At 33.2% G+C, this 15815-nt stretch overlaps 1 protein-coding gene across 4 annotated transcripts in view; it reads left to right on the forward strand.

Annotated features, from left to right (window-relative positions):
• The first annotated feature begins 4501 nt into the window (after positions 1-4501).
• The window catches only part of LOC137177247 (V-set and immunoglobulin domain-containing protein 1-like), a 142730-nt gene continuing 131416 nt past the window's right edge, over positions 4502-15815 (forward strand). For all 4 annotated transcript variants that reach the window (XM_067583424.1, XM_067583426.1, XM_067583423.1 and 1 more), the window contains exons 1-9: positions 4502-4656; positions 4889-4973; positions 9570-9725; positions 10452-10577; positions 10670-10824; positions 11911-11998; positions 12288-12377; positions 13934-13957; positions 14337-14360. In XM_067583424.1, the coding sequence (XP_067439525.1) occupies positions 4540-4656; positions 4889-4973; positions 9570-9725; positions 10452-10577; positions 10670-10824; positions 11911-11998; positions 12288-12377; positions 13934-13957; positions 14337-14360 (865 nt within the window). In that variant the 5' untranslated portion in view covers positions 4502-4539. The remainder of the gene's footprint in view (positions 4657-4888; positions 4974-9569; positions 9726-10451; positions 10578-10669; positions 10825-11910; positions 11999-12287; positions 12378-13933; positions 13958-14336; positions 14361-15815) is intronic.

The following is a 15815-nucleotide window of genomic DNA, read 5'->3' on the forward strand; positions in this document are numbered from 1 at the left end:
TTTATTTGATTGATTGATTTGTTTATTGTAGTTAGTTTACAGATTGTGGTTTTACATTTTGAAAAAATCATACATATAAAATCCAATGCAGTGTTAAAGATCAAACCAGTGCTCCTCAACCTGTTTTGCTTGTGACCACTGTGACCAAAAAGCAGCATCTAGTTGGGACCTCTTTACTTTTCAGATGGTTTCATTTATAGAATTGCTAGTGGGTCCAGAGAGGTAAAATTATACAATATTTCACTGAAAAGCAAATATGAAGCTTGAAAAAACAAATAAACACAGCAGCAGAACATTTAGTTTTTCTCTTTTCTTTCCTTTCTGACCCTTTGGGGGGTCTGAATCCTACAGGTTGGGAACCACTGGACTAAACACCAGCTACTTCATTTAAAAAAAAAATTATTATGTATTAATTTAATCCAAAAAGTAATTCTTCCATTGTTTCTTTTTTAAGATGTGTGTGTTGTGTCTGGTTGACATGTTTTGCTCCTAGTTATGGAGGTTTTATATGGAGGGTTTTAAGGGCTGAAACTAAATATATAAATACATAAATAATTATATAATGCTTAAATAAATGAATAAATAAATATTATTTCATAATAATTGTCACCATAAATAAATTAATCACAAATTAAATGAGACATTAAATATAAGTTGAATTTATGTTTATTTATTTATTTAAATTATTATTATTATATAATTATTTATTCGCACTTTTATTTATCTATTTATAATCTAATTTCATCATTTATATATACTTTTATTTATCCATAGCGTAACTTGCTGCAGCAAAACAAATAAATGTGTCAACTTCATCCATCAAAAGTCAGGGGGCGGGTTAAAGACTCTGATTGGTGAATGAACAGTATTACAGACCAGCAGGATCTGAGATCCTGAATACAGCTTCATTCATTTCTGTGTCAGTCGGGTCAATATCATTCCAATTCATTCAGTGAAGCCGTCAATCTGATCTAATAAAGCACAGGAACTGTAATTTGCCTCCATCTGTTCAGCTACAGCCGACATATCTACTATTGTAACACACAAGATTTAATTTAAATCTGCACCAGGTGTTGCCATCTTGAATTAGGCAAAAGCAGCAGATTCAAGTTCAACCACCAATCACAGGGCAGAGTCCGACCCCCTGACTGCTGATGGATGAAGATGACGCATTTATTTATTTCACTGCAGCAAGTTACACTATGGATAAATGGAAGTACATATAAAGAAAGAAAGAAAGAAAGTTATAAATAGATAAATAACATTTATATATTTAATGTCTGATTTAATTTGTGATTTATTTGTGGTGATAATTAAGCACTGAATTACACAATTATTTATCTATTCATTTATTTAAGCATTTTGTTGTTATAATTATATATTTACTCATATATTTAAGAATTTAGTCATATAATTATTTATGTATTTGTATATTTAGTTTTGGCCCTTAAAACCCTCCATATCAAAATAGCAGAAGGAAATGTTTTTATTGATTTATTTCTTTTATTCTCTTCCTGCATGTTTGTGTTTTAGAGGCAACAGTAAATCAACAGTTCTGCCTTAAGGAAACTGATCTTCTCTCTTTATGACACTAACTTACAGAGTGACTGAAACATTTAATGAAATATAAATAAAATGACAGCTGCTCAGTCAGAAGTTCGTCATGTATGTGAATCACTTCTTGTTGTTCTGCTGCTTTTACTTCCTCCTTCACTCTCAGCTACAGCTGTCAACAGAAGCCTTTCCTACTTTTTAACTTTCTGAATACATTTATAAATCTATATATACTTTAAAAAAATGTTTTTATATGTTTTTAAATATCAACAGAATCACCGTGAATTTATGTGTCTTACTTCTATTGAAGCCCAACTGAGAACAAGAAGATGTTGCTGCTTTACTTTCTATTATGGACCGCAGTGGCAGCCAACAGTAAGTTTAGAATAATTTAAACTGTTTTAACTTTTATAATTTTTAATTGACATGTTGAGAAAATTATAATATCATATTATATTTATGTGCATTGTTTGTGTTATATGTTTAGGTTTCAATTTTAAGGTTAGATAGAGTCTAGTTTCTGTTTATCACATGTACACATTTACATGAACTGTGACAACAGAAATGTATATTTGACGCCTTTTATAACTGTGAATATTGGCTGTGAACAGTTTTATAAGTCTGGTTTAAGGAATATTGATGTGATGAGGGGTCATAAGGTATTTGTAAAGAGTTTTTAAAGGGATATTTATCCCCTAAAATAGAAATAGACTAGAATCAGTGGTGGAAATTAGCTGAGGCACTTGGGTAACACTTAAAGTCCCCCTATTTAGCATTAATAAGATGTATATAAACATTTATAAATATAAACATTTAATAAATGTTTATACACACTATAATGTAGTTGTAAGTATATGTTAAAAGGACGGGTTCACAATTTTTCAAGTCTGTCTTAAAACAACAGTCAGGAGTCCAAATGAACATGTAAACATGTTTTTCTTGCTGTAATTATTCCTCCTGTTCATACTGACCATTAGAAGATCCCTTCATAATGCACTTACAATGTAAGTGATGGGGACAAAATCCACAGTCCTCCTTCTGTGCAAAAATGTCTTTAAAAGTTTATCTGAAGCTAATATGAAGCTTCAGCGTCCAACTGAGTCAAATCAAGTAGATATCTTTCAACGTTACAGTCTTTTTAGTGCCAAAGTTCCTCTTTTTGTTACTATACTTCCACCACAGCTCAACAGGGAAACACTGTCTGAGGGAATTTTTAGCTAAAAAGACTGTAAATGTGTCAGATATCCACTTGATATGACTAACTCAGACTGCTGAAGCCTCATATAAGCTTCACATCAACTTTTAAATGACTGTGTGGACACACTGTGGATTTTGGCCTCCATCACTTACATTGAAAGCACATTTGAAGGATCTTTTAATATCCAGTATGAACAGGAGGAATGATTACAGCGAGGAAAACCTCTTTCACTGTTCATATGGACACCTGACTGTTGTTTTAAGACACACTTGAAAAACTCTTAACCTGTCCTTTAAGTGTTTATTAATGTACAGTATCTGTCAGCAATTATAACTTCTCCTATGAAGACATATTTTATATTATTATAACTGTTTTACTAAATTGTCTTCATGTGATACAGTTATGGATCCCACATGAGGAGTTCCAATAATTGACAAACACTTAGCTTTGCTAAAAAAAACAACATCATAGTGTGTTGTTTTTTTGAGTATTTCTATTTTATGATCCACTACATTTTAGAGGAAAATATTGAACTTCGTATTATGACACACTTGATTAAAAAAAATAGATTTCAGTGATTAAACAGAGAAATTTGCATTCACTTGTATTTTTTTTTTTTTTTTTTTTTGCAGAAGAACCACTCTACAAGAAAATAGGTGATAAAGCTGTTCTCACATCAGACTCTGAAGAGTATCCCATCACCAGTATAGAATGGAAACATGGACCTGATCTTGCCATGGAGTGGTATGGAGACGAGACTTTCTCCTACCGACACTTCAAAGGTACCACTTTAATCTGAATCAAGCTGTTTGGTAGCCAGAGATCAATGATTTTATACATTAGTTTGAAGATTTTGACAAGTTTAAATTAGGGGTCTTAATATTTTCTCTTGTAAATTAATCATATTTTAAGGAATTCTTAACAGTATTTAATAGGTTTATCCCAGATTTTGGCTAAATTAATGGATTGTATTATAATTCAGGGGTTTTGAATGTGTTTTCTACATGAATGGAGTTTTTTACAAGAAGTATAACCCATTAAGTTTGACAAATATAATTACTGTATTGTAATCCTTGACTTTTCACCTTTAAATTAAAATATTAAGGCCCATTAAAGGTATACTGTTAAAGAAGGTTCACTGTACTGTGTTTTGGTCAAAAAAAAACCTTAAATTGTGCAGGTTATCCCCAAATATCTAAATATGTTGCAATTCAAAGATTTATTCAGTTATTATCCCCATAAAACCCAATTAAATACCTTAATTACATAATTATCAATGGGTAAATTAATAGAATTATGGTTATAAAAAAGGGATTCACTTGCTTTTTCTGTGGGAAATCAAAACTAGAGATTTTTTGTATGAAAATCAGCTGTTCTACAAACATTTTTAGTGTTTTAAAGTTCATATTTCTCCAGCTGCCCACTCTTAAGTGACCAACACTGGAAATAAGTGACTCTAGCTGACAACATACTGTAAGATGACTTAAAATCCCTGTTTAGAAGCTAAACCTGTGCGTCTTTGCAGATCGTGGTTCGCTGAACATTTCAAATGGAGCGCTGACAATCACAGGACTGACTCAAGGCGACAGCGGCAGCTACATAGTAGAGATCAACAACAAAGTCACCAGCCACACTGAACTCCTGGTTATCTGTAAGTGGAGGAATTGTGTATGAAGTTTGTCTTAGTTTATCAAAACGGCCCTAAATTCAAAGGAAATATCTCTTTGTTTTGTTTTGTATCAGCTCCTGTCTCTAAACCCACCCTCTCCGTATTGTGTGAACGTGAGATGATCTACTGTGTCCTCACCTGTAATGGCGACACCACAGGTGCTGAACCAGTCACCTACAGGTGGACGTCAGGTGACAAATCCTTGTCTTCAGCCAAGGAGCACAAAATAACAAAGGTAAACACAGGATAATGATGTTTGTGTGTCTCATCAGTAACAGATAAATCATGTTGCAAGAATAAACCAGAATCTAGTCTTTAAATTGATTCACATATTCAGGCATCAGTTGGTGACCAGCTTATTGTTGATAATCTGGACAAACTGTAAAAATACAAAGTGAGCTCCTCAAACAATCTGTATGTTTGGTTTATGAACTTTCAGCTAATGTTGTTTTTCTCAAAATTTCTAGGAAGACAATGAGCTGTGGTTCAGCTGTGCGTTTGAAAACCCAGTCAGCTTCAACAGCAGTGAAAAAGTCCGCAACCCCTTCAACAGTGAGTTATCATATCAACAAATATCTGCTGTGGGACCTTTAATGTATTAATGCATCTTACTGTTTTTCCTAAACATGACAATGTACACATTTACATGAACTGTGGAACCAGGAAATGTATATTTGAAGTCTATCATAACTGTGAATAGTTGACTGTGAACAGTTTTATAATTCTGGTTTAAGGAATAGTGATGTGATGAAGGGTCATGAGACATTTACAAAATCCACAGTCCTCCTTCTGTACAAAAATGTATTTAAAAGTTTATCTGAAACTAATATGAAGCTTCAGCATCCAAATGAGTCAAATCAAGTAGATATCTTTCAACGTTACAGTCTTTTTAGTGCCAAAGTTCCTCTTTTTGTTACTATTCTTCCACCACAGCTCAACAGGGAAACCCTGTCCGAGGAAACACAAAGAGGGAATTTTTAGCTAAAAAGACTGTAAATGTGTCAGATATCCACTTGATATGACTAACTCAGACTGATGAAGACTCATATAAGCTTCACATCAACTTTTAAATGTATTTTTGCACAAAATGACTGTGTGGACACACTGTGAATTTTGGCCCCCGTCATTTATGCTACTTTTTACTCCATTGCACTTATTTGACATATAGTTTATTGTAGTTCGTTTACAGATTGTGATTTTACATTTAAAAAAAAGAAGAGGATAAGAACTGCACACCTAGTCAACTGCTTTTAATTTGAATTGCCACATGGATGTTTCGGGCCAGGCTCCTTTCCTCAGTGTGTATGCTGGCAATCAACACAATCCAGGACAGGTGGACTTAGTTAAAGACATCCACAACTGACACAACAGGGTCAAGTCTTTATGAATTTTAGGAAAAGTGTAATAACTGGTTGTATTGGATTATCTATTCTCTTTCTAACCATATATTTGTACTCCTCCTCATGGATTTGTCCCTCCCGTAGGGCTTGTTTCAAGACAGTCTTTATTTCAGCACCAAACTTTAAAGTGGGGTCTGTATGCAGAGGGATGTATACATCTCTATCACTAAATTGTCTTTCCAGTTCTTTAATGATAAAGTTTTATCCTGAACCACAATGGCCCCACCTTTGTCTGCATGGTGTATAATGATGTCATCATTATTCATCAACTCAGCCAGTGCTTTTTTCTCTGACTACAAAAGATTAGAGGGCAAAGTTTGTCGTTTACTGTCTGCACATAAGTCCATAACATCCCTTTCCACTAGTCGACAAAACTTTATACATTGAAGACTTTATACATTAGTTTCTACATTCAGTTCCATCTACAAGCCACTCCAAAAAGTAGTGAGTAAACACTGGCATATTTTTGAGAGCAACCCCCATATTGCGAGTGCATTCCAAATTCCACCCAGGTATTTTTATAAGAGGTCCTCCAATTTACATGATCTCTTTGTGAAGACTGATTTACCTGAGAGTTACATGCACTTTTTATCTCAGATTCCCAGTGGTAACTTTCCTTGTCATAATTGTGTACATTGTTATGCTATGATTCAGGGAAATCATTTCACCCACCTGATATCTGGTGTGGAGATTAAGGTTAAAGGCAGGATTACATGCAATACCAAATATGTTTTGTTAAGATGTCCACGTAATTTATATTACTTCGGTGAAACAAAACAAGAGTTAAAAACTAGGATCTGTGAGCACAAGTGTTCTGTCCGCAATCATGACGATAAATCATCTGTGACTAGGCATTTTAACAGCCATAACCTTAGTTTGTCAGACTTACATTACATGAGCATTGACACTGTGAATATGCCACAGAGAGGTGGCAGAGACAGAATCCTTCTACAGAGGGAGACGTACTGGATACACTCCCCGAATATCCTCATTCTCGAGGGGCTGAATGAGGAGATTTCATTGAATTGAAGATAATACTTCATCATTTGTTTCATTGGTTTTATGTAAAAAATCTGCTATATGATTGAGGTTTTTGCATTTTATTTTATTTTGTTTTGTTTTGTTTTATTTTATTTTATTTTATTTATTTAGTTTATTTGTTTGATTTATTTTATTTCATTTTTATTATTATTGTTTTTGATCATCATTATTATTGTTATTATTATTATTATTATTATTAGTAGTAGTAGTAGTAGTAGTAGTAGTAGTAGTAGTAGTACTAGTAGTAGTATTTTTTTTTTATTTGTTTCTCATGAACTGAACAGAATTTGGTTTTGGGTTTATTGGATTCCTGCGAGATGTTATAATTCTATGTTCTTAGAAACTGTGAATATTCCAAGGAGAGGTGGCTACAGGGACATAGTTATTGTGTAGAAGGAGACATATCGAACACACTCTCTGAATACCTTCACTCTCAATGGATTGAATAGGAGATTTCATTTTCCTTTTATGAACTCACAAAATTTTCTTAATATGATCTGTATATAATTCTCTATGATGTTCCACATGAATGAGATTTGATTTCTATTTGTCTTTTTATTTGTCTTCTTATGAACTGAACATAAGTTATTTTTTATTTTAATTTATTTTGTTTATTATGATGACTCATATGTGTAGCCCTCTCTGCCGGGATGAACCCGTTGTGTCAGTTGTGGATGTCTATAACTAAGTCCACCTGTTGTGGATTGTGTTGATTACCAGCATACACGCTGAGGAACAGCACCTGACCAGAAACGTCCGTGTGGCAATTCAGAATTAAAATCAGTTGACTAGGTGTGCTATTTTCATCCCTTTCTTTATTCAATTTCAATACTTTAAGGATTCAGCAACCAGCTTTTTTGATCGTGAGTTGAGAAACATTCCATTATACAACATTTTTTTAAAAAGCATATTTATGAAATACAATGCAGTGCTAAAGATCAAACCAGTGCTCCTCAACCTGTTTGGCTTGTGACCCCTGTGACAAAGAAAGCTGCATCTAGTTGGGACGTCTTGACTTTTCAGATGGTCTCATTTATAGAATTGCTAGTGGGTCCAGAGAGGTAAAATTGTACAATATTACACTGAAAAGCAAATATGAAGGTAGAAAAAAAACAAATAAACAGCACAAGAATATTCTCTCTTCTTTCCTTTTTGACCCTTTGGGGGTCTGAACCCTACAGGCTGGGAACCATTTGACTAAACTACCACCACCGGCTACTTAAATTTTTTTATTTTTTTAATTATTATTTATTAATTTGATTTAAAAAGTAATTGGATCCTTCCCTTGTTTCATTTTTTTTAGGCGTGTGTGTGTTGTGTCTGGTTTGCTCCAATGTATGGAGGTTTTATATGGAGGGTTTTAAGGGCCAAAACTAAATATAGAAATACATAAATAATTATATCATGAAATGCTTAAACGAATTAATAAATATATAATTAAATAATAAAATGCTTAAATAAATGAGAGACATGAGACATTGAATATATAATGTTAAATTTATTTGTATATTAATTTATTTACGTTCGTGTATCTATTTATAGTTTTATTTGTTTATTTATATATATTTTTATTTATTCATAGTGTAATTTGCTGCAGTGAAATAAATCTGTCAACTTTATTCATCAAAAGTCAGGGGATGGTTTAAAGCCTCTGATTGGTCAGCCTGCAGCCTCAGTTGCTGCACTATCTCTGCAGGATTGTGAATACAGCATCATTAATTTCTGTGTCAGTTGAGGTTGATATCATTCTAACTCCTTCAGCGAAGCCGTCAAACTGATCTCACAAAGTACAGGAACTGTCGTTTGCCTCCATCTGTTCAGCTACAGCCGACATATCTACCATTGTAACACACAAGATTTAATTTAAATCTGCACCAGGTGCTGCCATCTTGAATTAGGCAAAAGCAGCAGATTCAAGTTCAACCACCAATCACAGGGCAGAGTCCAACCCCCTGACTTTGGATATTTCACTGGAGCAAGTTTCACAATAGATAAATTAAAGTATATATATAAATGTATAAATAAATAATAAAGTTATGAATAGATGAATAAATGTGTGAATAAATGAATAAGTTATTATTATACAAATATGTAAATAAAAAAATAAATAGATAAATACACAAGTAAATTTAACATTTATATATTTAATGTCTCATTTAATTTGTGATTTATTTATTTATTGTGATAATTAAGCATTAAATTACATAATTAGTCATTAATTTTAGCATTTGATTATATAATTATTTATGTATTTATACATTTAGTTTCTGCCCTTAAAACCCTCCATATAAAACTAGAGCAGGACATACTCGATTAAAGAAAAAATACATTTCAGTGATTAAAGTTCAGATGAAATGGCATTTCGAGAGTATCTAACTTCCTTATCGTGACGTATTTCAGAGTGAAACAGGACAGACAGGCGGTACATAACGTTGGGAGGAATTTGATTTGAACGTTGAAAAGATGATTGATGGCTGAATGTTATGAGACTATTGGTTGAAATTGGTTGGCTCAAGTCTGCTTAAGCACACGTCATACTTTGATTTAAGAATACAAAGAAATTGGGTTTTTTTGTATTTTTTGGCATATATTGTTAAATAGGTACACAATATGATCAGCGATGTGATCTTAAGGAGTTAAAAAAGCATTAAAAAAAAAAAAAAAGCAACAGAAATTTGCATTCACTTGTTTTTGTTTTATTTTACAGAAGAGCCACTCTACAGGAAAATAGGTGACAAAGCTGTTCTCACACCAGACTCTGTAGTGAATCCCATCAAGAGCATAGCATGGACGCATGGACCCAGTATTGCCATGGAGTGGTTTCGGAATGGAGACGAGACTTCCTCCTACCGACAATTCAAAGGTACCACTTTAATCTAAATCAAGCTGTTTGGTAGCCAGGGATCAAAGATTTTACACATTAGTCTCAAATACATTTAGGTTGAGATTTTCGTTCAAATTTTATTTTAATTTATATTTTAATGAATTATTTTACAGTATTTAATAGGTTTTTCCCAGATTTTGGCTAAATTAATGGATTGTATAATAATACAGGGATTTTAATGTGTTTTCTGCACGAATTGAGTTCTTTAAGGAGTATAGCCTAATAAATTTGACAAATACAATTAATACTAACCCTGAATTTTCACTTTTATTAAAATATTAAGGCCCTTTAAAGGTGTACTATTAAATAAGATATCAATTTAAAGTGTTTTTGGTCAAAAAAGTCTGTAAATTGTGCAGATAAGCCCCAAATATCCGAATATGTTGCAATCCATAGATTTATTATTTCATTATCCCTGTAAAACCCAATTAAATACTCTAATTATATACTTATCAATGAGTAAATGAATGGAATTAGGGTTATAAAAAGGGATTCACTTGCTTTTTCTGTGGGAAATGAAAACCAGACTTTTTTTGTATTAAAATCAGCTGTTCTACAAACATTTTTAGTGTTTTAAAGTGCATATTTCTCCAGCTGCCCACTCTTAAGTGACCAACATTTGAAATAAGTGGCTCTAGTTGACAACATGCTTTAAGATGACTAAAAATCCCTGTTTAGAAGCTAAACCTGTGCATTTTTTTGCAGATCGTGGTTCGCTGAACACTTCAACTGGAGCGCTGACGATCACAGGACTGACTCCAGACGACAGCGGCAACTACACAGTAGAGATCAACAACAAAGTCACCAGCAAGACTGAACTCCTGGTTATCTGTAAGTGGAGGAATTGTGTATGAAGTTTGTCTTAGTTTATCAAAATGGCCCTAAATTCAAAGGAAATGTCTTTTTGTTTTGTTTTCTATCAGCTCTTGTCTCTAAACCCACCGTCTCTGTTTGGTGTGTGATGATCTACTGTATCCTCACCTGTAATGGCGACACCACAGGCGCTGAACCAGTCACCTACTGGTGGACGTCAGGTAACACGACGTGGTCTTCAACCAAGGAGCATAAAATAACAATGGTAAACACAGGATAATGATGTTTGTGTGTCTCATCAGTAACAGATAAATCATGTTGCAAGAATAAACCAGAATCTAGTCTTTAAATTGATTCACATATTCAGGCATCAGTTGGTGACCAGCTGAGGCAGAATCCAGGCTGTGCAGTTTAGGATATTTAGACAGTTTAGAATATTTCTGAAATTAGCTTTAACTGTATCTGGTATGTTAAATATGTAGTGTGTTGTCTCTGGTAAATAAACAATATAGAATTAAATAAACTGAACAGCAACATGAACAAACCTGCAGAAAATAAAGATTTCAGATCATGGAATGGGCCAGACTTGTCTCTGTAAAGTCATAAAAAGTGACAACAAGAGCTGCATTTAGATACAAGGTTGGACATTTTTATTTGTATTCAATTAACAGGCAACTGTTGAGATAATCTAATATTTTATATGAACCTCACAGTTTCACAAAACATTCAAAGATATTTCACTACAAGTTTAAACCTTCAGTGTTCACACATTTTTAAAACTCTGAATATAAATATGTAATAAAGCATCACATTAATTAATTTGTAAATTAATTTATTAAGTCCAGTATTTATTGTACAATTAGATATCAATAAATTAAATGATTTATTACTATTTCTGTGACACTTTTGGTCCTCTATACACCAGATGTGACGATTAGTGTTTTTGTATCTCTTTTGTTTCCCATACAATCTTGTGTGTGATAAAAATGTGATATTAGAAAACTTGACAGGTTTCTCTGTTAATTACTTTATATCTATTTGTGATACAAAGAAAAAATCAACAAGATGTTAGAGATTGCCCAAATAAAGATTTAGTATTCTACCAAAGCCTGCTAGTATACTGTAATTTATACTGGATAATTCAGTCTTGCAGATGTGCTAAATAGTGGATTACAGCTTATATAGTGAAAAGCTGATGACTGAATGACTAAGTAGCCACATCACTGTGTTGTCTCTGATGTTATTGTTGGTAATCTGGACATACTGTAAAAAGACAAAGTGAGCTCCTCAAAAGATTTGTATGTTTGGTTTATGAACTTTCAGCTAATATTGTTTTTCTCCCAATTTCTAGGAAGACAAGGAGCCGTGGTTCTGCTGTGCGTTTGAAAACCCAGTCAGCTTCAACAGCAGTGAAAAAGTCCCCAACCCCTTCATCAAATGTGAGTTATCACACCAACAAATATCTGCTGTAACACATTTAATGTATTAATGCTTCTTACTGTTTTTACTAAACATGACATTGTACTCAATGTCCTCATAGGAGTTACAAAACATGTTCTAACAGCATTAAATGACTAAATGACGAGCTTTGAGTTTATTATTTTTCTGTATTGGGTCACCTCAGAGTGCATTATCAAAGATGGGATCAGCTAACGACATTAGAATACAATATAGTGTCCTTGTAAACTATTTGTTGTTTTAATTATTTATTCTTTCACTTTTTTGTAGGGGTTCTGATATGGACGTTCATCTTCATAGCAGTATTTATTCTGGTCGTGTGCATCATCATCATCTATTTCAGATGCACAAGGAGAGCACGTAAGAAGTTACAAAATATTTTATTTATTTTGATGCACTAAATAAACTGTATTTTGATGGTCTGATATAAATCAAATCTTTGACTTGAATTTACATTCTTTATATTTCTTTAGGTGTGGTATATTAATATTTATGTAAATTTGACTGATAATGTTAATCTAGTTGTGCATCATACATATTCAAGTTCTTTCAAGAGTGTGATTCTACCAACAATATTAGTCCTGATGATGTATTTTCATGCTAAGAGACAGGAAGTTTCTATCCTCATGCAAACATCCACAACCAACACCAAGAGATTCTCTCCAGATGTTTGATGAATCTGCATAAAAGGATGTTTCAGGGTTGATTTGTTGTCTTAGTGGTTAAAGCTCATAACAAATAACTGCAACATCACTACCTTTCATGTCTCCATCTACACAACTGAAGGCAAAAATGCTAATTAGGTAAGCTTACTTTCACTGTAAAATCACTTAGTGTCTCAATACATTTTACCAACAAAAAAGTACATGTTCAACAAAACAAAAAATAAAATATTTTTATAGCTTTTTACAAAAAGCTGTAAATAAGGAACAGAATCAGAACAAGGTAGTAATTACACAATTAAATTGTAGTAAAATAATAGATAGATAGATTAAATGGGTTAAGATGCTGACCATGAACCACAGTATCTCTCAGATCAGACAATTTTCCTGTCTCAATATATTTAAGGGAAATATGCCAATAACTAGTTAATTTTTTATTGTAAAATCACAAAGTGTAAAAAGAAAGAAGACAATTACAGAAAGAGAAAATAATAACAACATACATTATATTAAACATACATGATACTATTCAGTTATAGGAGTGGCAAAAATTGGATTTAAGAGGTGAAGCGTCGACCATGAACCACAACGTCCCTGATTCATGTTTGATTAGGGACCTTTATTGATTGTTGTTCTTCATCTCTCTCTAAATGCAAATGAAATTACAGGACTTCTTTATCTCTTTTGCTTAGTGGCAACATCAGAAGACAACTTCCTAATTAGAGCTGAAAATGTAAAGTAGAGGTTCATTGATAAACACACTGAAAGGCACCAGAGACAGTCTGCCTTTCTGTATCTGTATGTCTGAGGTCTTTGAAGCCATAAAAAAGCCTTGAAGGTTCGATTTTTAAAAGGTCAAGACCAGGCGAGTCTTCAGCTGTACTGCAGAGACTGTGTGTTGTCACTAAACTAAAACGTATGACTCATTACATTTTCTTTGGCTGATTCTTCCTCACCTCTGAGAACATTGTCAGAGTATTAGGAAAACCCATCTCTCATGACTCTACACATATTGTGGCAGAATTTTCTGTCAGCTTTTGATGGTGGGTGTTAACCTGCTTCTGTGTTGAAACTGTAAACGACATCATCCTGATTCAGCACAAATATTCACAACATGATGTGTTTGAGCTCATGATGTTCATTGTTGAGTAACACACAGTCTGTTTACTGGTAAATAAACAGAAATTATAAAACAAAACATGATTAATGAAGAATTCCAGTGAGTTAACACACACTTATTCATCTTCAATACAGGAGAAGCTCAAAGGAGATGGCAAGGTAAGATAGAACATTTTCACATTGGTCACCTATTTGTCTTTAATAATTTTAGAGTATTTAACATGACAATATTTTAAATAATGTTCTGTTTTCATGCATCCGGCACTTTAAAGTAATTAATATCTAAACTTTTACAAACAAAAACCAGTGTTTCAAATGCATTCAATCTACTTTTTTTTGCTGAATTTTAAAAAACAATTAAATAAAAGTCTTAAATTGGACACATTGTTAGTTGTTGTTGATTTAGTAATGTGATGTTTTCCTAACAGACAAATGAAGTTTTATGGTCATCAATCATACTGCTGTTAGTTTTAACAGATAAAATTAAAACATGTATTCTAATAAATAGATAATAGATAATTCTTTATTTATTTCACAGAGTTCCTCCAAAGGTGGGATAAGGGTAAGAACAACATTTTTTTTTCTTGAACTGTTATAACTGCAGTAAACTAGAAGTTTGACTGTCTGACAGATGTATTGTGGTTGTGACAATTCTTTTATCATTTAATACTGATCTCGACAATTTCTGAGGTCCATAAAACATCCACCCAGGACCTGGAAACTCTCAATCTATTTAATGGAAATATGACAATAATTAGTTTATTTTTTGGTGTCAAATCACAAAAAAGAAAGAAGACAATTACAGAAAGAGAAAATAATAACAACATACATTATATTAAACATACATGATACTATTCAGTTATAGGAGTGGCAAAAATTGGATTCAAGAGGTGAAGCGTCGACCATGAACCACAACGTCCCTGATTCATGTTTGATTAGGGACCTTTATTGATTGTTGTTCTCCATCTCTCTTTCCCCCCGTCCCTCATTTTCTATCGTCTCTCCACTGATACTAATCAATAATCAGTAAAAGCATAGAACACCCAATAAGTTATTACTTAAATAAAATTTGAATGCGTGATCTTTGGAATAATGAGATAACCTGCATCCTGTGATGTGAGTGTACGTGGGGGAATGTGAGGTCTGAGGAGTTTTGACAGGTCAGGAGGTAATAGGTAGCAGTTTGTAGTTTGACTTGAATGAAACCGTAAACCAGTGAATCAGAAGAATTGTAGCAGCTGCATTTTAGACTTGTTGGATCTTAGTACAGAATACAAGACCTGAATGAACATGAATGCGAATTTCTGTATCTGACTGTGTTAGAAATGGGTGAACTTGGACGATGTGTCAGAGGTGGAAGAAAGTTACTTTAGTGATGTTGCTGATGTGTCCCTCAAATCTAAGATAAATGAAATTGCAGGACTTCTTTATCTCTTCTTGCACTGTGACAGATTATTATTTTCTATTTATAAAGCAGAGCAGGGGAATGACAGACACATTTTTACACATACATAGCATTTCCACAGTTAAATTATAAGTCAGTAACAATATAACAAGATAGATCATGTGACTAATAATACCAATAAATAAATAAAACGTGACAAAAAATTGATTGTGTAAAATGAGTGATTAACATGAAGACACAGGACAAGACAAGAGGGACAGACAACCAAACAACACCAAAAAACTGGATTAAAACTTTTAGATTTTCTTATTGTAATACACACGCATGTGTGTTTTTTTGTGCTTTTTCAATTTAATAGATTACTAAGGGATGCATAAAAGTGTAGCATCCTCAGTGCTACCCAAAAGTAGTAATAAGACACTAACATCTAACTAGGTCTGCTGAGCGGTTGTCTTCAATAATTCAGGGAGTAAATTCATGTACAGTTGTATGGAGAGCCGATTCATTCAAAACCCTACCCAAACCGTGCGCCACCTATCCAGTCAACGGTGGCGCCACACAGCTGACAGCGCGCCAGGGCTCATGAGCCTCTTTTCCAACTTTCTTTTCAGC

Source organism: Thunnus thynnus, chromosome 24 (genome assembly GCF_963924715.1).
Source record: "Thunnus thynnus chromosome 24, fThuThy2.1, whole genome shotgun sequence".
In the NCBI taxonomy this organism is placed as follows: domain Eukaryota; kingdom Metazoa; phylum Chordata; class Actinopteri; order Scombriformes; family Scombridae; genus Thunnus; species Thunnus thynnus.